General features: G+C 44.4%; 1 protein-coding gene across 2 annotated transcripts in view; it reads left to right on the top strand.

Moving 5' to 3' along the window:
- The window catches only part of adam10a (ADAM metallopeptidase domain 10a), an 89,953-nt gene that overhangs the window by 21,014 nt on the left and 45,193 nt on the right, over positions 1-23,746 (top strand). For both annotated transcript variants that reach the window (XM_052481894.1, XM_052481893.1), the window contains exon 2: positions 1,179-1,329. Coding sequence is in view for 1 of the 2 variants with exons in the window: in XM_052481893.1 (XP_052337853.1) it covers positions 1,179-1,329 (151 nt within the window). In the remaining variant the exon portion in view is untranslated. The remainder of the gene's footprint in view (positions 1-1,178; positions 1,330-23,746) is intronic.

Raw genomic sequence — 23,746 nt, forward strand, 5'->3', positions numbered from 1 at the left:
TGCTGATGTGGAGGGAGAGGTTGTTGTCATGACACCACAATGCTCGGTCACTTACCTCCTCCCTATAGGCTGACTCATCGTTGTTGTTTATCAGGCCTACAACCGTGGTGTCGTCAGCAAACTTGATGATGGAGTTGGTGTCGTGTAAAGCCAACATGAATGAGGCTATGTAATGTTTTTGACAGTACATCAAATTTAAAGTGCTCTGGTGATTACATTTTTTTTATTTTTTTTTATAAACCTCCGGAATTGGAAGGGAAACAAAAAATCTCTCTGAAGTTTGACAAATGGCAATTTTTCTGTGTTGGCGGAGTTTCTCTGCTGTAATGTGTTTCTGGGAGCAGGGGGAGGGAAGATGAGACTGGGGCTGGGGATTGGAGATTGGATCACATCAGAGATGCCTGGAACCCCTGCTAGGAGCTGGAAATGATGAGAATGGTGTTTGTCAGATAATAAAGATAATAAAGTGGTCTGAGTCAGCAGGAGGCAGACTAAAGGGTGTCTAGCTAGCTGCTCTTGATGGGAATCACTCTAGGTCCCTATGATGGGAATCACTCTAGGTCCCTATGATGGGAAGGAGAATGGGGATATATTTTGCAGCACACTGCAGTCTTTTGCTTATCTACTCAACTTGTGGAAGGTTTTCTTTTTCTCCCCAGCATTTCAACACTAAATCTCTTATGTTGGAATGGGAAAAGTGAATGAAGCAAATATATACCATTGGGCCTCTAGTATTATAGTATCTTGTGGGCGCAGGTGTCCTTCAAAAGTGAAGCTTTTCTTAGTCCCAAAAACAGTGCTTGAGGAAGTAACATCTTTATCCAAGGAAGGATGAAATGGAAAACACACACACACACACACACACACACACACACACACACACACACACACACACAGTAAGTCTAAATCAATGGTGAGAATGAGAGAAATACACACAGCCTGCTGTTGTATTATTCATAAGATACTTGTGAATCTAGTCAAGGCTAAAGCTTTCATAATGAGGGATTATGTGTCATGGTCTCCGGTTAAAAATAATTCCTAATAGACTAGCTACGTTTTGAAGTAGTGCTGTTCTGAAGTTTTCTCACTGCACCCCATGCCTACCTGCTGGTGAGGAATGAGTTGTCTTGACTTTTTAATTGGCCATTAAAAGTCTGTTTTCACCTCTGTTCCTGCAGGTCAGTATGGAAACCCTCTGAACAAGTACATCCACCACTATGAGGGCCTGTCCTACGACACCGAGGCCCTGCACAGCAACCACCAGAGAGCCAAGAGGGCCGTCTCCCATGAGGACAAGGTCCTGCAGCTTGACTTCCACGCACATGGAAGGTACGTCACACTCTTTAGTCTAGTGTATATTTTAAAGTTCATAAGAGATCTAGCGTTAGCCTGCTTGCCAAATCTGTAGTGCTTTAGCCAACTCATCTGATTTATTGTTGTCATGCCATTCATTTACCAATTATTGACTGACGTGACAATGTCAGTCAGAGGAGTTGGATAGAATACTAACAGATCTGGCTTCTGCTTTCCAGGCAAGTCGAGCGTCACGTCCAACTCAACAAACCTGTCGATGCTCGTAGTAAATAACTGACCTGTGACGTGTTTTCCTGCATGAGCAAAAGCTTCTTTTTTTTTTATCAAGCGAGGAATCTCCCAATGAAGTCTGTGTGGGGTTTTGGATTACAGGGGTATCTTAACGTGGGATCAGGAGCAATTCTGAGCCCTGGACTCTTGTGAGCCAACATTGTCTTTCCCACACTGGCTGGGACTCTGAGAGAGCGGTGTGGTAGTCTGGCTTGGCATTGTGCACCAGCGTGATACAGGGATAGCCTACTGGAAGGCAGAGGGTGTTCACTGGTAACCAGGCCTAAAGTGTTATATCAGCCTGCAGCAAGCTGCTACTTCTCACAGGCACCCACCTATTCCTACCAAATGTTTAGTATTCTGTCCTAGGCTGCTCTGCCTGTATGTGGGATGGGTTTGTGGTTATTAAATCCAGCTGATTGTAGTCTCCAGCTATCTCTGACCTTGACTGATATGGTCACCAAGCCAAACAGAAACCTAGAGGTTAATGTGAAGAGATAGAAAATATGTATATGCATCTAAGAGAAGTGCTGCTGTCTGGATTTTGATTAATCCAGAATGCTTTGTTTGAGGAATGATGGCCAGGAGCTCGCTCCCTCCCTTCCCCCACACATAATCTACTGTTTCTATTTCAGATGGTGGACAAAGTCTTACCGATTTGGGGACTAGCAGTCCATGTTACCACCTGTCTAAGATGACCCTCACCCTCCCAACAGGGCAAAATCCTCTCTGTCCTCCTCTGACAGTTCACAAACCGTCAGTACAGGACTGTGTTTTATTCCGCCAGCTCTGTTCTCTCTCCTCTTTGCCACGGGAGCGGTACTGAGTCCTGACCTTGACGTGTGGATTCACTCCCAGTGGAGGGAAGAGGGTATCGTCCTCTTGTGTAACAGACAACAGCAGCAGTGCAGACTGACAGTGCAGACTGGCAGTGCAGAGGTTCCTATGGGAGCTGCAATACAGCCAGACCAAAGCTACTGGTCAGAGGACTCTTGTCACTGGGAAGTTTTTGTGTCTGTACAATGTGCATGTCACTTTCCCGTCATTATGATATTCATGTCAGTTTTAACCCATCCCCGGCTTAAATCACATCAGTCCTATTCTGTTCAAGTAGACCCTAGTTCATCTCTTTCATAATGGCACCATTTTATGTTTTGGAAACATTTACTTTGGGTGATAACACAGCGTAGAGTTCCTGCTATCTGTATTTACAGCTAGCAGTGTTGTGGTCTCCCAGGGATGGTGAGAACAGGCTGCAGTGCTCACTTCCTGCTTGTCTGTTTCAGAGGACTGTTTCATTCACTGCTTGTTCTGGAGATAGCCCTGCAGGGGTTCACATTGTCTCCCAGTAACTACACCAGATGGGTTGAATGTGCTAGTGTGTCAGTTAAGCAGTCAAAACACTGCCTCTTCTCTGTGTAGAACAGAGCTCATAATTATTCAGTGCCTGGACTGGAGGGGAAAATGCAGCTTTTCTGGAGATGGCACGTCTTGTACACCTCCCACCCTTCGCTGTGCCTCGAACGAGCTCATCAACCAACACTTTCAAACTGGGACACATGCACTTGTTCGTACATTCATTCGTTCGTACATTCATTCATTAATGCGTACGCGCATACATACATACATACATACATACATACATACATACATACATACATACATACATACATACATACATACATACATACATACATACATACATACACCTTAGCCAAATACATTTCAACTCAGTTTTTCACAATTCCTGACATTTAATCCAAGTAAAAATCCCCTGTCTTAGGTCAGTTAGGATCACCTCTTTTGTTTTAAGAATGTGAAATGTCAGAATAATAGTAGAGAGAATTATTTATTTCAGCTTTTATTTCTTTCATCACATTCCTAGTGGGTCAGAAGATTACATACACTCGATTAGTATTTGGTAGCATTGCCTTTTTTTAAATTGTTTAACTTGGGTCAAATGTTTTGGGTAGCCTTCCACAAGCTTCCCACAATAAATTGGGTGAATTTTGGCCCATTCCTCTTGACCGAGCTGGTGTAGCCGAGTCAGGTTTGTAGGCCTCTTTCCTCACATACGCTTTTTCAGTTCTGCACACAAATGTTCTATAGGATTGAGGTCAGGGCTTTGTGATGGCCACTCCAATAGCTTGACTTTGTTGTCCTTAAGCCATTTTGCCATAACTTTGGAAGTATGCTTGGGGTCATTGTCCATTTGGAAGACCTATTTGCGACCAAGCTTTAACTTCCTGACTGATGTCTTGAGATATTGCTTCAATATAGCCACATAATTTTCCTCCCTCGTGATGCATCAATTTTTGTGTAGTGCACCAGTCCCTCCTGCAGCAAAGCACCCCCACAACATGATGCTGCCACCCCTGTGTTTCACGGTTGTGATGGTGTTCTTCGGCTTGCAAGCCTCCATTTTTCATCCGAACATAACGATGGTCATTATGGCCAAACAGTTCTATTTTTGTTTCATCAGACCAGAGGACATTTCTCCAAAAAGTATGATCTTTGTCCCCATGTGCAGTTGCAAACTGTAGTCTGGCTTTTTTATGGCGGTTTCGGAGCAATGGCTTCCTCCTTGATGAGTGGCTTTTCAGGTTATGTCGATAATGGACTCATTTTACTGTGGATATAGATACTTTTGTACCGGTTTCCTCCATCTTCACAAGAACCTTTACTGTTGTTCTGGGATTGATTTGCACTTTTCGCATCAAATGTACGTGCATCTCTAGGAGACCGACCGCATCTCCTTCCTGATCAGTATAACGGCTGCGTGGTCCCATGATGTTTATACTTGCATACTATTGTTTGTACAGATGAACTATTGTTTGTAAGGATGAACCAGACTTGTGGAGGTCTCCACATTTTTTTTTCTTGAGGTCTTGTCTGATTTTCTTTTGCTTTTCCCATGACGTCAAGCAAAAAGGCACTGAGTTTGAAGGTAGGCCTTGAAATACATCCACAGGTACATCTCCAATAGGCTAATTGACATCATTTGAGTCAATCAGAAGCTTCTAAAGCCATGACATCATTTTCTGGAATTTTCCAAGCTGTTTTAAAGGCACAGTCAATTTGGTGCATGTAAACTTCTGACCCACTGGAATTGTGATACAGTGAAATAATCTGTCTGTAAACAATTGTTGGTCAAATTACCTGTGTCATGCACAAAGTAGATGTCCTTACCGACTTGCTAAAAATAATATATGCCATTTAGCAGACGCTTTTATCCAAAGCGACTTACAGTCATGTGTGCATACATTCTACGTATGGGTGGTCCCGGGAATCGAACCCACTACCCTGGCGTTACAAGCGCCATGCTCTACCAACTGAGCTACAGAAGGACCACAAACTATAGTTTGTTAACAAGAAATTTGTGGAGTGTGTGAAAAACGAGTTTTATTGACTCCAACCTAAGTGTATGTAAACTTCAGACTACATACATACATACATACATACATACATACATACATACATACATACATACATACATACATACATACATACATACATACATACATACATACATACATACATACATACATACATACAGTGCCTTGCGAAAGTATTCGGCCCCCTTGAACTTTGCGACCTTTTGCCACATTTCAGCCTTCAAACATAAAGATATAAAACTGTATTTTTTTTGTGAAGAATCAACAACAAGTGGGACACAATCATGAAGTGGAACAACATTTATTGGATATTTCAAACTTTTTAACAAATCAAAGACTGAAAAATTGGGCGTGCAAAATGATTCAGCCCCCTTAAGTTAATACTTTGTAGCGCCACCTTTTGCTGCGATTACAGCTGTAAGTCGCTTGGGGTATGTCTATCAGTTTTGCACATCGAGAGACTGAAATTTTTTCCCATTCCTCCTTGCAAAACAGCTCGAGCTCATGGATGGAGAGCATTTGTGAACAGCAGTTTTCAGTTCTTTCCACAGATTCTCGATTGGATTCAGGTCTGGACTTTGACTCGGCCATTCTAACACCTGGATATGTTTTATTTTTGAACCATTCCATTGTAGATTTTGCTTTATGTTTTGGATCATTGTCTTGTTGGAAGACAAATCTCCGTCCCAGTCTCAGGTCTTTTGCAGACTCCATCAGGTTTTCTTCCAGAATGGTCCTGTATTTGGCTCCATCCATCTTCCCATCAATTTTAACCATCTTCCCTGTCCCTGCTGAAGAAAAGCAGGCCCAAACCATGATGCTGCCACCACCATGTTTGACAGTGGGGATGGTGTGTTCATGGTGATGAGCTGTGTTGCTTTTACGCCAAACATAACATTTTGCATTGTTGCCAAAAAGTTCAATTTTGGTTTCATCTGACCAGAGCACCTTCTTCCACATGTTTGGTGTGTCTCCCAGGTGGCTTGTGGCAAACCTTAAACAACACTTTTTATGGATATCTTTAAGAAATGGCTTTCTTCTTGCCACTTCCATAAAGGCCAGATTTGTGCAATATACGACTGATTGTTGTCCTATGGACAGAGTCTCCCACCTCAGCTGTAGATCTCTGCAGTTCATCCAGAGTGATCATGGGCCTCTTGGCTGCATCTCTGATCAGTCTTCACCTTGTATGAGCTGAAAGTTTAGAGGGACGGCCAGGTCTTGGTAGATTTGCAGTTGTCTGATACTCCTTCCATTTCAATATTATCGCTTGCACAGTGCTCCTTGGGATGTTTAAAGCTTGGGAAGTCTTTTTGTATCCAAATCCGGCTTTAAACTTCTTCACAACAGTATCTCGGACCTGCCTGGTGTGTTCCTTGTTCTTCATGATGCTCTCTGTGCTTTTAACGGACCTCTGAGACTATCATAGTACAGGTGCATTTATACGGAGACTTTATTACACACAGGTGGATTGTATTTATCATCATTAGTCATTTAGGTCAACATTGGATCATTCAGAGATCCTCACTGAACTTCTAGAGAGTTTGCTGCACTGAAAGTAAAGGGGCTGAATAATTTTGCACGCCCAATTTTTCAGTTTTTGATTTGTTAAAAAAGTTTGAAATATCCAATAAATGTCGTTCCACTTCATGATTGTGTCCCACTTGTTGTTGATTCTTCACACAAAAATACAGTTTATATCTTTATGTTTGATGCCTGAAATGTGGCAAAAGGCCGCAAAGTTCAAGGGGGCCGAATACTTTTGCAAGGCACTGTACATACACTTGCACATTGAAACACACACATTCTTTCTTATTGTGCGTGGTTGCATCACTGTCCAAGCTATTAGTAAAGGTGTTTCCTCTTCTCTCTCATTCTCTCTCTCCTTTGCCGTGGACTGCTGTGTGTGAAGGGTGTTGTGAGACCTATAAATAATCTATCCCAGGAGCCCTGTCATTTAACACTCCTCCTTTGCTCCTTTCTTCACCACTGTCTTCTGAAGGTTTTGTGTGGGGGACTGATCAGAATAACCCCTCCTGTACTGCTTACACTCTGCAGCATGACATCATTAGCCCCTTGGAAACAGCAGGAGCTGCTTGTGTGGGCGGCAGTCACAGCTAACGTTAACTTCATGTGAACATTTTCCTCAGCTATGTCTTTTCTGCAAGCCCTTTGCTCTCTGGTGTGATGTTCACCCTGGAGTGTAGTGTGATACTCACCTGGCCTGTTAAACCACCTGATGTATCTGTTGTGAAGAAAAATGATTGAGAGGATGGTGCACAACAGTACATGTCTTCATTCATTCACCCTGTTTGGGCAGCCCATCTAACATTCTCCTGAATTGCCAACATTCCAATAATGGTCGTGGAATGATTGAATGTTTGGGTTGGATAGTTCTGAGGGCTTTTCAGATCTCCATTCCAGCCACTGAGCACCGCCCTTATGACTGAGAACATGTGATGAGGGTAACGTCTGAGCTAGCACACCAAGGGCGGTATTCCGCCTATGAACCCCACCCCCAATTTTTTTTGTGTGCACTTTCTCTCTCTGTCTAGCATGAGCTGGAGGGAGTTACTTAAATTGACTTACACAAGTCTTTCTTTTTACATCCAGTGTGAACGAGTGCAGCCTCGAGTAGAAGGGTTAAGAATCAGACTGCCCAGCTGATATTGACTTCTGTAAGTGAAGACTGAACTGCTGACTGTTTCCTCCTCCCTGTGTGACCTTTGTATTGTGATGAGCGTGCAGTCTTACTCCACGCCTCCGTCACAGCCAAGGCAGTGGTGTCTGGGGATTAGGAGGCACAGAAAAGCCCTTTTGTTTGCCCACACTCACATCACTACCACTCCCCTCCTCCCACTCCAACACTATGCGCAGCTAGATCAAGGTACCCGATAGGGCAATCCTGAGGCTTTGTACAGTGTAGGATCACATGCCAGGGTACAGAACAGTGCAGAATACTAAAAGGGTTCAGTGCCAGGGTACAGTACAGTACAGAATACTAAAATGGTTCAGTGCCAGGGTACAGTACAATACAGAATACTAAAAGGGTTCAGTGCCAGGGTACAGTACAATACAGAATACTAAAAGGGTTCAGTGCCAGGGTACAGTACAATACAGAATACTAAAAGGGTTCAGTGCCAGGGTACAGTACAATACAGAATACTAAAAGGGTTCAGTGCCAGGGTACAGTACAATACAGAATACTAAAAGGGTTCAGTGCCAGGGTACAGTACAATACAGAATACTAAAAGGGTTCAGTGCCAGGGTACAGTACAGAATACTAAAAGGGTTCAGTGCCAGGGTACAATACAGAATACTAAAAGGGGTCAGTGCCAGGGTACAATACAGAATACTAAAAGGGGTCAGTGCCAGGGTACAATACAGAATACTAAAAGGGGTCAGTGCCAGGGTACAATACAGAATACTAAAAGGGGTCAGTGCCAGGGTACAATACAGAATACTAAAAGGGGTCAGTGCCAGGGTACAATACAGAATACTAAAAGGGGTCAGTGCCAGGGTACAATACAGAATACTAAAAGGGGTCAGTGCCAGGGTACAATACAGAATACTAAAAGGGGTCAGTGCCAGGGTACAATACAGAATACTAAAAGGGGTCAGTGCCAGGGTACAATACAGAATACTAAAAGGGGTCAGTGCCAGGGTACAATACAGAATACTAAAAGGGGTCAGTGCCAGGGTACAGAACAGTACAGAATACTAAAAGGGGTCAGTGCCAGGGTACAGAACAGTACAGAATACCAAAAAGGTTCAGTGTCAGGGGAGAGACTAAAGGGATTTAGTGGGCACCTGCTTCTCTCTTAGAAGAGATTTCACCTCACTAGGACACATGGGATCCAGTAAATGTTTCTAGCTAACTGAAGCAAACAACCGCTACAGTAGAGCATTCCTTTTAGTAAGGGGACAGGACAGCATGGTTCAGAGAGAGGCCTACACCATTACGTCACCTAGCAAACAGTCAACACACCAGTGGTCTGGTTGAGGTGAACCCCCTACATGAGTTATTCCAGGCCACCATTCAGCCAGGGTGCCCGTTTGTTTGTGTGAGTGTGTGTTCAGTGTGATTGTCCTGCTCATCTATCTACCCCAGACTGGGGTTAACATGTTAAGCCACAGTGAAGTTGCATGCCACAGGTCAACTAACATGAACCCTGCTACTGTAATCTCTCTAATGTGAGTTTGGCCTTGCAGTGAACTGCCTACCATGACTGGGTTGGCCAGAAGGATGGACGATTCTGCTGCTGCATATATAGCTTGTAGTGTTTTGTAGGTGTGGGTTCTCATTTGTGTGTGTTTGTCTTTGGGCCTATACCTGTTTGTGTGATAATGCATTATCTCGTTCCTGGTTAGTTGGATTCTTTCCTTTATCCAGTTCCCCTGTCTGTTTTTGGGGGTTTGGACAGGAGATAAGGGAGTGTGAAAGTCAGTCCCACTGACTGTGGGCCTGAGGCTGTGCTGGATACAGAGAGAGGCCAGCCGTATGACTGTCAGACGCTCAGTCAGGCACTGAATCATTTAACAGTCAGCTGCTACCCTTAGTCTAACTGCACCTCTATTGGTTATAAAAACCTCTATCACTGTGAAACACGGCCCTGTTTGGTAAGTCATGGACGCCACTGTGTGTGTACACGTTGTGTTACACAGGAACCAGTTTCTCTGCCCTTGGATGAATGTTTCATGGAGTGCTAATGATGTCAGAGCAACCTAGACAGAGTGTGGCAGAGATGGAACGCAGTGCTGCGCCGGCCCCAGCCACAGCTACCCACAATGCTCTATGGCTCCCATGAGCCCTCTGCGAGGTCAGGCTGTTGTGAGGAGAGTTTGGTGCTAGATCAAGAAAAAGCATTTCTCTCTCTCACGTGGACCTCCAGTGCACAGCTAGTGGTACTCAGTACTGCTCCTCTCAGCCCACACCGTCTCCCAGCGCCTTGTTTACTTCATGAATAATCAGGAAGTTGTTCAGAACCTTTCCTGAGAACCAGCAGCAGGAAGGAAGATCTGTTATTCTGTATTATCGTTTTGTTTATTTATTTTCTAGATGTTTCGTTTCTAGGTTGAAACCCCCTGTGAACCATTTAGTCATTTTTGGCAGTGTCAGTGAAGTTCCGTGTTGGTATGATAACAATTTGATGGGAAGACTCAGTGGCTCTTAAACATAAACACATTTACACAAAGTCCAATGCTTAAAATTTGTCTGTTTAGAGCTCAACATTTTTAATGCTTGACAAGTAAAAACAATCACCCACAAATCACAATATTGATGATGCAATGTTTTGCACACTGTTCTCACAATTTCTGCAGAGCTCATCGGAGTGGAATTGGATTGCGTTGACGGCCACAATCAAACCGTGTAGCCTCGTGTGCACATTTTGTTGATATTCCTTGCTAGTTTGTGTTATTTGCCCAATTTATAGCAAATTTTTGGTCACAAACATGGTTTGTACGGTCATGATAATTAATGTTTGAATCACATGCTTGTGGGCCCGAGGAGCGCGAGGGAGACATTGCAGCCGCAGGTAGCCTATAATAATGATGGCAACTAGCTTGGCTAGGTAACTATTTAGCTATTAGCATGTTTTGATGTCACGTCCAATGTCCTAAAAATAAGTTTCACCGGCACTCCCACAAATGGCCGCCGCGCAATTGATGAACAGGGAGTGTTAATAAACCAATACTGCATACAATCTGACACTGTGGGAGAGCTGGAATTTCCTTCTTCATCATTGGCCATGTAATTCATACAACATAAAAAATATTATACACTGCTCAAAAAAAATAAAGGGAACACTAAAATAACACATCCTAGATCTGAATGAATGAAATATTCTTATTAAATACTGTTTTCTTTACATAGTTGAATGTGCTGACTACAAAATCACACACAAATGATCAATGGGAATCAAATTTATCAACCCATGGAGGTCTGGATTTGGAGTGACACTCAAAAATTTAAGTGGAAAACCACACTACAGGCTGATCCAACTTTGATGTAATGTCCTTAAAACAAGTCAAAATGAGGCTCCGTAGTGTGTGTGGCCTCCGTGCCTGTATGACCTTCCTACAACGCCTGGGCATGCTCCTGATGAGGTGGCGAATGGTCTCCTGAGGGATCTCCTCCCAGACCTGGACTAAAGCATCCGCCAACTCCTGGACAGTCTGTGGTGCAACGTGGCATTGGTGGATGGAGCGAGACATGATATCCCAGATGTGCTCAATGCCTTCCTCTTGCAGGAACTGCTGACACACTCCAGCCACATGAGGTCTAGCATTGTCTTTGCTTTAGGAGGAACCCAGGGCCAACCGCACCAGCATATGGTCTCACAAGGGGTCTGAGGATCTCATCTCAGTACCTAATGGCAGTCAGGCTACCTCTGGCGAGCACATGGAGGGCTGTGCGGCCCCCCAAAGAAATGCCACCCCACACCATGACTGACCCACCGCCAAACCGGTCATGCTGGAGCATGTTGCAGGCAGCAGAACGTTCTCCACGGCGTCTCCAGACTGTCACGTCTGTCACGTGCTCAGTGTGAACCTTCTTTCATCTGTGAAGAGCACAGGGCGCAGTGGTGAATTTGCCAATCTTGGTGTTCTCTGACAAATGCCAAACATCCCGCATGGTGTTGGGCTGTAAGCACAACCCCCACCTGTGGACGTCGGGCCCTCATACCATGGAGTCTGTTTCTGACCGTTTGAGCAGACACATGCACATTTGTGGCCTGCTGGAGGTCATTTTGCAGGGCTCTGGCAGTGCTCCTCCTGCTCCTCCTTGCACAAAGGCGGAGGTAGCGGTCCTGCTGCTGGGTTGTTGCCCTCCTACAGCCTCCTCCACGTCTCCTGATGTACTGGCATGTCTTCTGGTAGCGCCTCCATGCTCTGGACACTACGCTGACAGACACAGCAAACCTTCTTGCCACAGCTCACATTGATGTGCCATCCTGGATGAGCTGCACTACCTGAGCCACTTGTGTGGGTTGTAGACTCTGTCTCATGCTACCACTAGAGTGAAAGCACCGGCAGCATTCAAAAGTGACCAAAACATCAGCCAGGACGCATAGGAACTGAGAAGTGGTCTGTGGTCCCCACCTGCAGAACCACTCCTTTATTGGGGGTGTCTTGCTAATTGCTTATAATTTCCACCTGTTGTCTATTCCATTTGCACAACAGCATGTGAAATGTATTGTCAATCAGTTTTGCTTCCTAAGTGGACAGTTTGATTTCACAGAAGTGTGATTGACTTGGAGTTACATTGTGTTTAAGTGTTCCCTTTATTTTTTTGAGCAGTGTAGTTGGTCTAATTGACAAACTCGCATGCTCTCAGTAGATCTCCCCTGAAATCTGAATATTTTAGCCTTTCAAGGTTATGAATAAACATGCCTTAGTTCGTTACCTTGCTTTGGAGTAGCCTACCTTAGCCATTTGATGGCTGATTTATTGAATGAGGGAATTATTTAATTGCAATGTTTTAGAGGCTACTGAAGGGGTCCGCATGCTTCCTGTTCAGGAACAGTTCATGCATATATCATGATGTTTGTGTTAGTTTTGGGCTTCGGCAAGGTTCTTTCTGGCTATTCATGCACACACACAAAAATCTTGAGGCATGTCGAAGTCTACGCCTCTTGGTCTGTGATTGGTCAACGGTAGGGATTCTTCAATTAAGTGTTTGTCAACGATAGTCAACAAATGTTCATGCACATGTAGAATTGCAAAGCTAAGATCTACTCTGTAAAAATGTATCTTCGATTAAGTCTGACTATTTTGTGGAGGTGTATACTGGCTATGGCGCACTACAAAGCTGGAAAAACAGTATTGCTGCTTTTTTCCCCTAGTTTTTCAAGTGAAGGTCTTTTTAAGGTTGTATGCAGCACACGTGTTTGGTTCGCCTAGCTGCCAGCCAAACTGAAGCAAGCAGAAGCCTTAAGGGTGGTCAACTGTCCTCCAGGAGAGCCTTATAGGGGCAGTGTTATATTTTGAGAAAGAAGACAATAGGCAGAGTGTAGCCTAGCCTATATATTTTTGTCCAGTTCTCTATGGGAATGATAATATATTTGTTTTGTAAATTGGTTCCTTGCATCATACAATGATGTAAAAAATAGTGTTACAGACCATATTTTATTTTTCTCTTAAACTTTCGTATGAGTAAAATATCTGTCATACTTGTCTGAAGGACGCGTGGCTTAAAAAGTTGTCAAGCCCTGCTGTTTGTAAATGTAAGCAATATTTTTAAGAGGTTAAATCACAAGCTAATGTTTTTATTCTTTAATCAACAAAATTGTAAGCCTATACTTTTGAGAGTTTGAAAAAGCACAAATTTGGCAAGCCTTTGTAAATAAGCGCTTTCATTATCCGGTGTTGCTCTACATGCAATCCACCCGCAACATCTATAATGACATTTATCAAAAAAATATGCTGAACTTAGATGACATCCATCTGTTGCTGACAGTTGTTGCTGATGTTTCTACAAGACAGGCTTTGTAGTGCTTCTTGACTACCTGTAAAACTAGCTCTGCTGAACATTGAGGGGAAATGACGTCACAATGGTGCAGAAAACTCCACTATATGTTTCATCAAGAGGGTTAAGACCAGCTTTCACAACTCATCCTCACTTTCACTGGGGTGGAGAGATTATTATGTGGGTCAAATGAATGTCTGTCTCTCTCTCTCGCTCGCTTTGTCCCCCCTGTCTTCAATGTATCTACACAACACCCTCTACACACTATCACGGGTCTCTTTCTCTCTCCTCTGTGTCTCCTCTCCCACCCATCCCTGGGAGGGTGCAGACAGCCATGGGCCCTTTGAGACCTCTGACAGTCTCCTGAAATCCTGGAGGATTGTCACTGCTACATTGGATTAGAGTTGCAGCAGTCTGAGAGCCTCTCTCTCTCGTAGAGTTGCAGTCTGAGGTTATCCCAGCTGGCAGCAACTGAGTGCAGGCAAGCTGGCCGTGCGGTGGGGTTGGTTTGGGCCTCTGGTACCCAGCGGCCCAGCACTTATCCCTGGTTTGAGCACCAAGTCCTAGGGTGTATGGGTGTCTGATCCCACCCCACTGACGCTGTTGAAGGATGACATGCCCCTGCCTCTGCTCCATCGACGACACCAAGGTCAAACGGATAAATCTGAACAGTGTAATTGCGTCTGCTCTTTATCAGTGCAGTTTGTCTAAAGGCCAGTGATCCATGAGACCTGGGAGTCATGGGAACGATGGTGTGGAGGGAGACATAGGTGGTGGTGCAGCTCATGCTACTATCCTGCACCATGTAAAGATCACATTTTTACAAAAAAATAACATTTTGCACCAGATTTTTCTGTGAACCGAGTCATCAACATTGCACTGACAACTATCATCATAGTAGTTTTAATTCTTACTGCTCTTCAGGTAAGGCTTCCCTGTAAAACCCTCTACAGTAATAGTTAAGATATTTTCTCCAGCTTGCCGTGTTCATCCTTGTGAACGAACTGTGGCTGTGACCAGGCCACCCCGTGGTCGATGCAAAAGGCACTGGCTCTAGTTATGAGGAGGAAATGGCTCAAATGATGAGGCTGTATTGATTTGTTATATTGTCCATTTAATAATCAGCTGGCTGCTGCGCATGTCACTGCAAGCACAGGAGCTGTAGTCACAGCCCTGGGACTTGAGTCTCTAGCCAAACGCCTTCCAGCTGTCATGAGCCGGTTCGTCCCCTTTGCTATAGCGGCTGTCAACTAGAGGTCGACGGATTAATCAGAATGGCCAAATTTTTTTTTTTTTAAATGGGGCCGATTTCAAGTTTTCATAACAATCGTAAATCTGTATTTTTGTGAGCCGTTTTTTAATATTTTTTTTATACCTTTATTTAACTAGGAAAGTCAGTTAAGAACACATTCTTACTTTCAATGATGTCCTAGGAACGGTGGGTTAACTGCCTTGTTCCGGGGCAGAACGACAGATTTTCACCTTGTCAGCTCGGGGGATCCTATCTTGCAACCTTACAGTTAACTAGTCCAACGCAGTAACGACCTGCTTCTCTCTCGTTGCACTCCACAAGGAGACTGCCTGTTACACGAATGCAGTAAGCCACGGTAAGTTGCTCGTTAGCAATAAACTTCTAAAAAAACTATCATAATCACTAGTTAACTACACATGGTTGATGATATGACTAGATATTATCTAGCGTGTCCTGCGTTGCATATAATCTGACTGAGCATACAAGTATCTGACTGAGCGATGGTAGGCAGAAGCAGGCCCGTAAACATTAATTCAAACAGAACTTTTGTGCGTTTTGCAAGCAGCTCTTCGTTGTGCGTCAAGCATTGCGCTGTTTATGACTTCAAGCCTATCAACTCCCGAGATGAGGCTGGTGTAACTGAAGTGAAATGGCTAGCTAGTTAGCGAGCGCTAATAGCATTTCAAACGTCCCTCGCTCTGAGCCTTCCAGTAGTTGTTCCCCTTACTCTTTATGGGTAACGCTGCTTCAATGGTGGCTGTTGTCGTTGTGTTGCTGGTTTGAGCCCAGGTAGGAGCAAGGAGATGGACGGAAGCTATACATCCAATAGTCAAAGGTTAATGAAATACAAATGGTGTAGAGGGAAATAGTCCTATAATAACTACAACCTAAAACTTCTTACCTGGGAATATTGAAGTCTCATGTTAAAAGGAACCACCAGCTTTCATATGTTCTCATGTTCTGGGCAAGGAACTTAAACGTTAGCTTTCTTACATGGCACATATTGCACTTTTACTTTCTTCTCCAACACTTTGTTTTTGCACTATTTAAACAAATTGAACATGTTTAATTCTTTTCTTGAGGCTAAATTGATTTTATTGGTGTATTATATTAAGTTAAAATAAGTGTTCATCCAGTATTGTTGTAATTGTCATTATTACAAATAAAAAATTGTCAGATTTTAATCGCTATCGGCTTTTTTGGTCTATGCCAGCCTGGACTCAAACCAGGATCTCTAGTGGCACAGCTAGCACTGCGATGCAGTGCCTTAGACCACTGCGCTACTCGGGAGGCCCAGGGTTTTGTTTTTCATTGCAAAACATTTTGCTACAGTGTGCCCTAATGAACATTACCCAGTTGACTAGCACAGCGTACTTACACACACACACACTGTCCCACCAGATAACCTTATCAACCCCTCTTATCTTAGTGCACCGGGTAAACCTGTGTGTTTTTGTAATCCTTTTGTGTTACCAAGAAAACCTTTAGATGCAATGCCACTGGACACTCCTAACTGATTTCAGTAAGCACATTCCTAGTACTGTTGATGAGGATGATATGCCAGAAAGCTTTATGTACGACAGAATCTAGGCCTAATGTTTCAGTCCAATATCAAGACCTTGTGTCTTAGAATGTTGGGCCAGTAACCGAAAGGTCGCTGTTTCAAATCACCGGGCTGAATAGGTGAAAACATCTGCCAATGTGCAATTGAGCAAGGCACGTAACCCTAATTGCTTCTGTAAATTGTTCTGGATGAAAGTGTCTCGGTGTGCCAGGGGGAATAACAAGCAGTAAATCTAACCTCAGCTTATCTCTGGAGGGCTGCTGGGTGGGTACATAGGTGCTCTCCTTCCTCTTTCTCACTCCCTCTCTCTCCCTCTCTCTGGATTCTCTCTCTAATTCCTCACTCACTCACTCACTCACTCACTCACTCACTCACTCACTCACTCTCTCCCTCTCTGTCCTTCCCACCCTGACTTTCTCTCTCTACACACACTCACATAACATCCCAGGCTGCGGGTGATATTAATAGTGTGCTGAGTCCCTGAGAAGCTCAGGAAGAATTACCTCTCCTATCCAGGCTCCCCTCGCTTATTTCACCTGGTCGGCTGTGACAGATAGGGCAGGTTGGAGAGGCCCACCACAGGGCTGACTGACTGACGGAAGACCAGGGGCAGGTGGGAGAAGATGTATATGGTAGATGCTAAGGAATTCCATTGGCAGACAATGAGAAGCTAGTTTTGAGGCATTTCAGTCCACATGTAGCCTAATCATCACACAATTAGGTGAGAGGAGAGGCTCAGGCTAGATGTTGAGGCTGACCCCACCGGGCAGTCACATGTTCCTGTCTGATCTCCAATCATTGTGACAGGGTGGACGGCCCGTCACTTCAGCTTTAAAAGAGAACTGCCAGCCAGGGAGATTGTGTAGGACAGACGGGCACACACAGCGGGAAGTAGGGTGACAGTTTGGTCAGTGTCTGTAACAGGAATAACAAGGTGTGTGTTGCGTCAGTGGCTGTGTCCCCAAATGTCAGTGCTCCTCAGGCCTCAGGGCAGACTCATGGAGGGGGTGTGACGAACATATAATGGAGGATTAGTGAGGCTGCATTGGAGGGGCATTATGGAAAGGTGACAGGGGTCTGTCTGTAAGCACATCATGGCCAATGAAATCAAACACTTCGGTATTTGAAAGGAAATGATCCTGTACCTTGCTTGTCAACTGTTTAAGTACAGTGTGGATTACAAATTGGTTGTAGTGAATCAAAAGATATACAGCAATGTGTGTTCCTCTCTAGATGTATAGACAGCCACCTCAGTGATGTAATCAGTAAGTGACTCATTTTTTGTTGGCTGGAGGGCAGTGGCCCATGTGAGAGTCATGTCTGACGAATGGAATGTCTCTAGGATTGTTGGGAAGGAGCCTTTAGTGAACAGAACAATTCAGTCTTCTGGGAAGTGATTAGGTCATATGCAGCTCATGTGGTGCTAGGTCGCCCTTTCAGAATTTGAGAGCAGGAGCATGAGGAGGGAATGCAACAAACCCGCTGTATGCTCATACAGTCTTTACTTATACCACGTTCGAGGGGCAGGCATTATTATTATCCCTATGGGAATCCTTCAGTGTAGTGATTAGCCTGTTCATTTAAGTGAGTTTGGAGTCCACTCTTATCACAGGGTGGGGCCCTCAGTATAGAGGTCTGGGTGGGACTGATTTCTTCATCCCGCCCGCACCCGCAGCTTTTCATACCTGTAGCCGCCCCCTCCCGCCGTTTCTGTCCGACTCCCACCCAGCCGCAGTCCTGCAATGTTATTTTAGGCATAGGTTATTTGACGCAGATCGCTTGCACGCCATGGTCCAGCAATTTTGCGCGCTGTAGGCAATATCAAAATGCACAAAAATAACCCACGAAATAAATTACATTTCCAGAGATTCCCACATTCTCCATTTTATGTTAGGCTATCAATATTACTGGGTTATATCAGCCAATAGTTTAGACATAGTTTGAAGAGTGCAGAGTAGGACAGAGAGCGGACACTTGCACTTTCTATTGAGCTACGTTTACCCTTGTGCTTTGCTGGGGGGAATTGACATCCAGTGTGGTATGGGTCAGATTGACCCGCACGTTTAAACACACTAAAGACAAAGAATCAAGTAAAAACAGCCCAACTTTATTTTGTCTTGTCAGACCTTTCAGAATGAAGAAATACAATAACACTTGATTTCAAAAACTATATTTAAGAAGTAGTTGTTAAACATATTTCCTTTCTCACAAACAAGCAGAGATCTTGTTATAAAAGTGCAACCAGAACCAGTCAAAACAAAATATTGTACTTTGTCTATTGAACCTTTTTTATTTAACTAGGCAAGTCAGTTAGGAACATTCTTATTTACAATGAGGGCCGATGCTGGTCCAATTGTGCTCCGCCCTACGGGACTCCCAATACTGGCCGGTTGTGATACAGCCTGGAATCGAACCAGGGTCTGTAGTGACTCCTCAAGCACTGAGATGCAGTGCCTTAGACCGCTGCGCCACTCAGACACTTGTTTATTTTGGACCCGTGCAAATATCTATACAGATGAAAGCTTCCGGGTCAAATTGACCAACATCATGTTTGTATACAAAATCTACACAGACATTCCAGAACACATCAACGTGTCCACATTTTGAAGTTAGGTTCATGACCCTAAATGAGGAAAAGTCATTTAATTTCATGGAGAAAAAGAGGTTAACTAGTATTTTAGACAACTCAAAAGTGGAATTTGGTCAAATTTACACGCAACAGAATAGGTTTAATAGCCTACCTTTTTTAGGAGCGGGAAGATTTTCTGACATAGACCAATATGGGTCATCAATATATTTATTTTGAGGCAGTGTAGTAAGCTATAGGCTAATTAGATTTAAGAAGTTAATTTCCTTTGCAAGAGAACTGCCCCTTCCTTCTCCGCCCATGGATAGCCTACAGGCTACTCTATTAAATTGAGACCAAACGCGCACCTGATCTCACTCATATGGCTACTGAACTTGAAGCAGCAAGAATGATGACAGCTGACACTTGCACTTTCTCTTGAGCTACGTTTTGCATTTCGGATATAGCCTACCTTTTTAAAGGAGCATGACTATTTGCAGGCAGAGACAAATGGGTAATCAATACATATTGAAAATGAAAAGGTGCAACGCCGACTCGCCATGGTATTCGCTCGTTGCGCTCTTCCTTTTCAAATCATTTTTTCAAAATTGCTTTTCAACTCATGTTGGTTGAGCTCCCTCCACTTATTTCCATTATCAATATTTATTTACAGACACTAGTCCACTATCGCCTAATCCAATTTCAGTAAACTTTCTTGGAAAGATAACTGCCCCTTGATTCTCCGCCCATTTATAGGCAGGCTACTCTATTTCATTGAGTCATATATTGTAGGCTATTGAACTTGCACGCCCATCTAGGAGAGAAGAGGTAGGCTATTGAACTTGCACGCCCATCTAGGAGAGAAGAGGTAGGCTATTGAACTTGCACGCCCATCTAGGAGAGAAGAGGTAGGCTATTGAACTTGCACGCCCATCTAGGAGAGAAGAGGTAGGCTATTGAACTTGCACGCCCATCTAGGAGAGAAGAGGTAGGCTATTGAACTTGCACGCCCATCTAGGAGAGAAGAGGTAGGCTATTGAACCTGCACGCCCATCTAGGAGAGAAGAGGTAGGCTATTGAACCTGCACGCCCATCTAGGAGAGAAGAGGTAGGCTATTGAACCTGCACGCCCATCTAGGAGAGAAGAGGTAGGCTATTGAACCTGCACGCCCATCTAGGAGAGAAGAGGTAGGCTATTGAACCTGCACGCCCATCTAGGAGAGAAGAGGTAGGCTATTGAACCTGCACGCCCATCTAGGAGAGAAGAGGTAGGCTATTGAACCTGCACGCCCATCTAGGAGAGAAGAGGTAGGCTATTGAACTTGCACGCCCATCTAGGAGAGAAGGGGTAGGCTATTGAACCTGCACGCCCATCTAGGAGAGAAGAGGTAGGCTATTGAACCTGCACGCCCATCTAGGAGAGAAGAGGTAGGCTATTGAACCTGCACGCCCATCTAGGAGAGAAGAGGTAGGCTATTGAACCTGCACGCCCATCTAGGAGAGAAGAGGTAGGCTATTGAACTTGCACGCCCATCTAGGAGAGAAGAGGTAGGCCTGCACGCCCATCTAGGAGAGAAGAGGTAGGCTATTGAACCTGCACGCCCATCTAGGAGAGAAGAGGTAGGCTATTGAACCTGCACGCCCATCTAGGAGAGAAGAGGTAGGCTATTGAACCTGCACGCCCATCTAGGAGAGAAGGGGTAGGCTATTGAACCTGCACGCCCATCTAGGAGAGAAGGGTAGGCTATTGAACCTGCACGCCCATCTAGGAGAGAAGAGGTAGGCTATTGAACCTGCACGCCCATCTAGGAGAGAAGAGGTAGGCTATTGAACTTGCACGCCCATCTAGGAGAGAAGAGGTAGGCTATTGAACTTGCACGCCCATCTAGGAGAGAAGAGGTAGGCTATTGAACCTGCACGCCCATCTTGGAGAGAAGAGGTAGGCTATTGAACCTGCACGCCCATCTAGGAGAGAAGAGGTAGGCTATTGAACTTGCACGCCCATCTAGGAGAGAAGAAGGCTATTGAACTTGCACGCCCATCTAGGCTATTGAACCTGCACGCCCATCTTGGAGAGAAGAGGTAGGCTATTGAACCTGCACGCCCATCTAGGAGACAAGAGGTAGGCTATTGAACCTGCACGCCCATCTAGGAGAGAAGAGGTAGGCTATTGAACCTGCACGCCCATCTAGGAGAGAAGAGGTAGGCTATTGAACTTGCACGCCCATCTAGGAGAGAAGGGGTAGGCTATTGAACCTGCACGCCCATCTAGGAGAGAAGAGGTAGGCTATTGAACCTGCACGCCCATCTAGGAGAGAAGAGGTAGGCTATTGAACCTGCACGCCCATCTAGGAGAGAAGAGGTAGGCTATTGAACCTGCACGCCCATCTAGGAGAGAAGAGGTAGGCTATTGAACTTGAATCAGCGAATTCTGAGGTTGTGGGTGAATAATGCAACACAGAGGTCCGTTAATACAATAGGTAGGCTAACGCATACAAAGCAGATAGACGACCGTTTCCAAATCATCTGCGGGACCCTCAAAATAATTTTCAGCCCGCTTCCGCTTGCAGCATGAAAAACGTTGACTGTGCCACAGTGATCCCTGTTGGGACCTGCAGCCCTCTACCGTCCTCCGCCCTGTATAATGTGTGGTTTGAAATGGCACACTGCCTGTACTGCTGCATGTTCCAGCCTGTTGGTTTTAAATCAGCCATGCTCAACCTGAGGTAGTTGGCTGGCAGTGGATCCATGCAAAGAGAGAAATATTTGAGGGACATGTTTTTTTTAGATGAATCCCACTTCATTGTTCATGGTGTTTCATGCTCCTCTCTTGTAGCCTAGTAAAGCACACCCACTCTGACAAGTTGACAGTAGTCAGCAGTGGTTTGATCTGTAGAGTTGATCTGCTGTCCTCCTACTATGTTAAGACAAGCATGCCTATAGGCTCAGTTTACTGTATTAAAAATTTGAATCATTCTCGCTTCCCTGATCAATCTGATTTGAGGATTATGTAAGTAAATAAATAGTTTAATTCCTTCCAATGTCCTAGTATTTTGCCATTGGCTGTGTATTTTGCCATTGGCCTCATGTGTGCCACATTATAATAAAGGTCAGCCTGAAATATTAGAACAAGTAGATCGTAATCTGATTTATCAGCTTGATCTATCTATCACCAGTAGCCTATAGCCTGAACACAGCCTTGGATAGCTATCAGACACCATGTGAGAGATGCAATGTTGATGAACTGCAGTGACCCAAATCTGTCCCATGGAGTAGGGCTGTATAATCAGACTTGACTGTCAAGTGCCTGTTTCCTACTTCGTCCCATTTTAGTTAATGTGCTGATAAGGCTCCACTGGGCAAGTAGAGACATGTGCCATGGTTGGAGCGAGAAGGTTTTTGTTGGGGTTTTGAAAGAATGGGGCTGTTAGCCTGTCGTGTTGAGAGAAGCACAGGTGTTTACATGGTGCAACTATATGATCAACCCTCTGTCTCTGGAGTTTGGTACTGGAAATTGTCATAAATATAGTTTTTGTTTACCTGAACAGGTCTAGTTGTGTCCCCAGATGGTATCAGCATTATTTTAGCATTACTTTGAGCACTATTTCCATTATATAAAGACCTGCCTGTCACATCACCTCTACTCCTGGAGTGCTGACAAAAGCTGAGGCGTTAGAATTTACTTTGGGATGTGGTGCTAGCGCCAGACAGTTTTATGGAGGAGGTGACTGGTCGCTTGTTTTTACTCTATATTCAAATGCCTTCTCTGATCAGATTCTACATAATGAAACTTTAAGCACTTTCTGTTCCCTTCTGACTGAGATATACAGATTGTTCTCCAGAGCTCCGGATTACACAAACTCTGTCTATGAATAATACAGAGATGTATTCCATTCAGTGTAGAGGGAAGAATGGCTATATTTGATATGGGAGCACACTGCACTCTGGGAAGCAGTAAGCCGTCTCCGGTGTCCGGGTTGCAATTAATCAGGATGTTTAAAGCGTGAGCTGAGTGGCTATGGAGCTCTGAGCTCTAAATAATATGATCAGCCCACAGACATTTGGGTGTTTGATGTTTCATTGAGGTGCGTTTGGGATGTTGGTAGTATATTAGAGGAATTAATGCCATCTTGAATTGAGAGAAGATAATTTCCTGTCAGAATTCAGATCCTTCACAGCCGCCCTGCAGACTCCACTGTTAATGAGTTTTTAAATAGAGGTTTATCATTTTGCCGCACTTGAACTCACAACATCATGAACATCAGGCTTGAAACAAATGCATCGGTAATTTGTAGTTATGTTCCCATCACTGTTCCAGATTGTATCAGCTGTGGACTGATTCCTCCCTCCAATCTCTTCTGTTGTGTTTGTGAAGTTCAAAATGACATTTCTGCTGGTTAAGGGTGTCCCTGCAGCAACGTCTCTCTCCATATCCCCCTCTCCCTCTCTGCCCGATAGATTTTTTTCACCCACTGATGTGCAGCATAATCACGATAATGTCTTTGGTTAGTGTTTCTCTCAAAGGTGATGGTTAAGCACAGAGACTCCATGTTTGTCCCAAATGTCTGTCATCTCAGGGAAGTGGAGCTGAAAGGGACTGGTACTGACTAGGCTCGATATGGTAAGCTTCAGGAATTATTCTAACTGCTGAACCCTAGCTCAGAGCCTGCTGCGCTATTTAAAGATCATATTCTGTCCCCCACATCCACATAGAGACTGGGATGAACATCTCTCTACTTGGACCTGCAGCAGGATTGGAGTGGTTAAATTGATCCTGGAGTTAAACAGGGTTCCATTTAGCCACACAGATGTGTGAAAACACAACACTGCTTTTAGCTCAAATTCTCTGTAGGATTCTCTCTCACCTCTGCTTTACAACGTCTATCTGTCTGATCTGATATGGAATCCATGAATA

This window comes from Oncorhynchus keta, chromosome 2, assembly GCF_023373465.1.
Source record: "Oncorhynchus keta strain PuntledgeMale-10-30-2019 chromosome 2, Oket_V2, whole genome shotgun sequence".
NCBI lineage: Eukaryota > Metazoa > Chordata > Actinopteri > Salmoniformes > Salmonidae > Oncorhynchus > Oncorhynchus keta.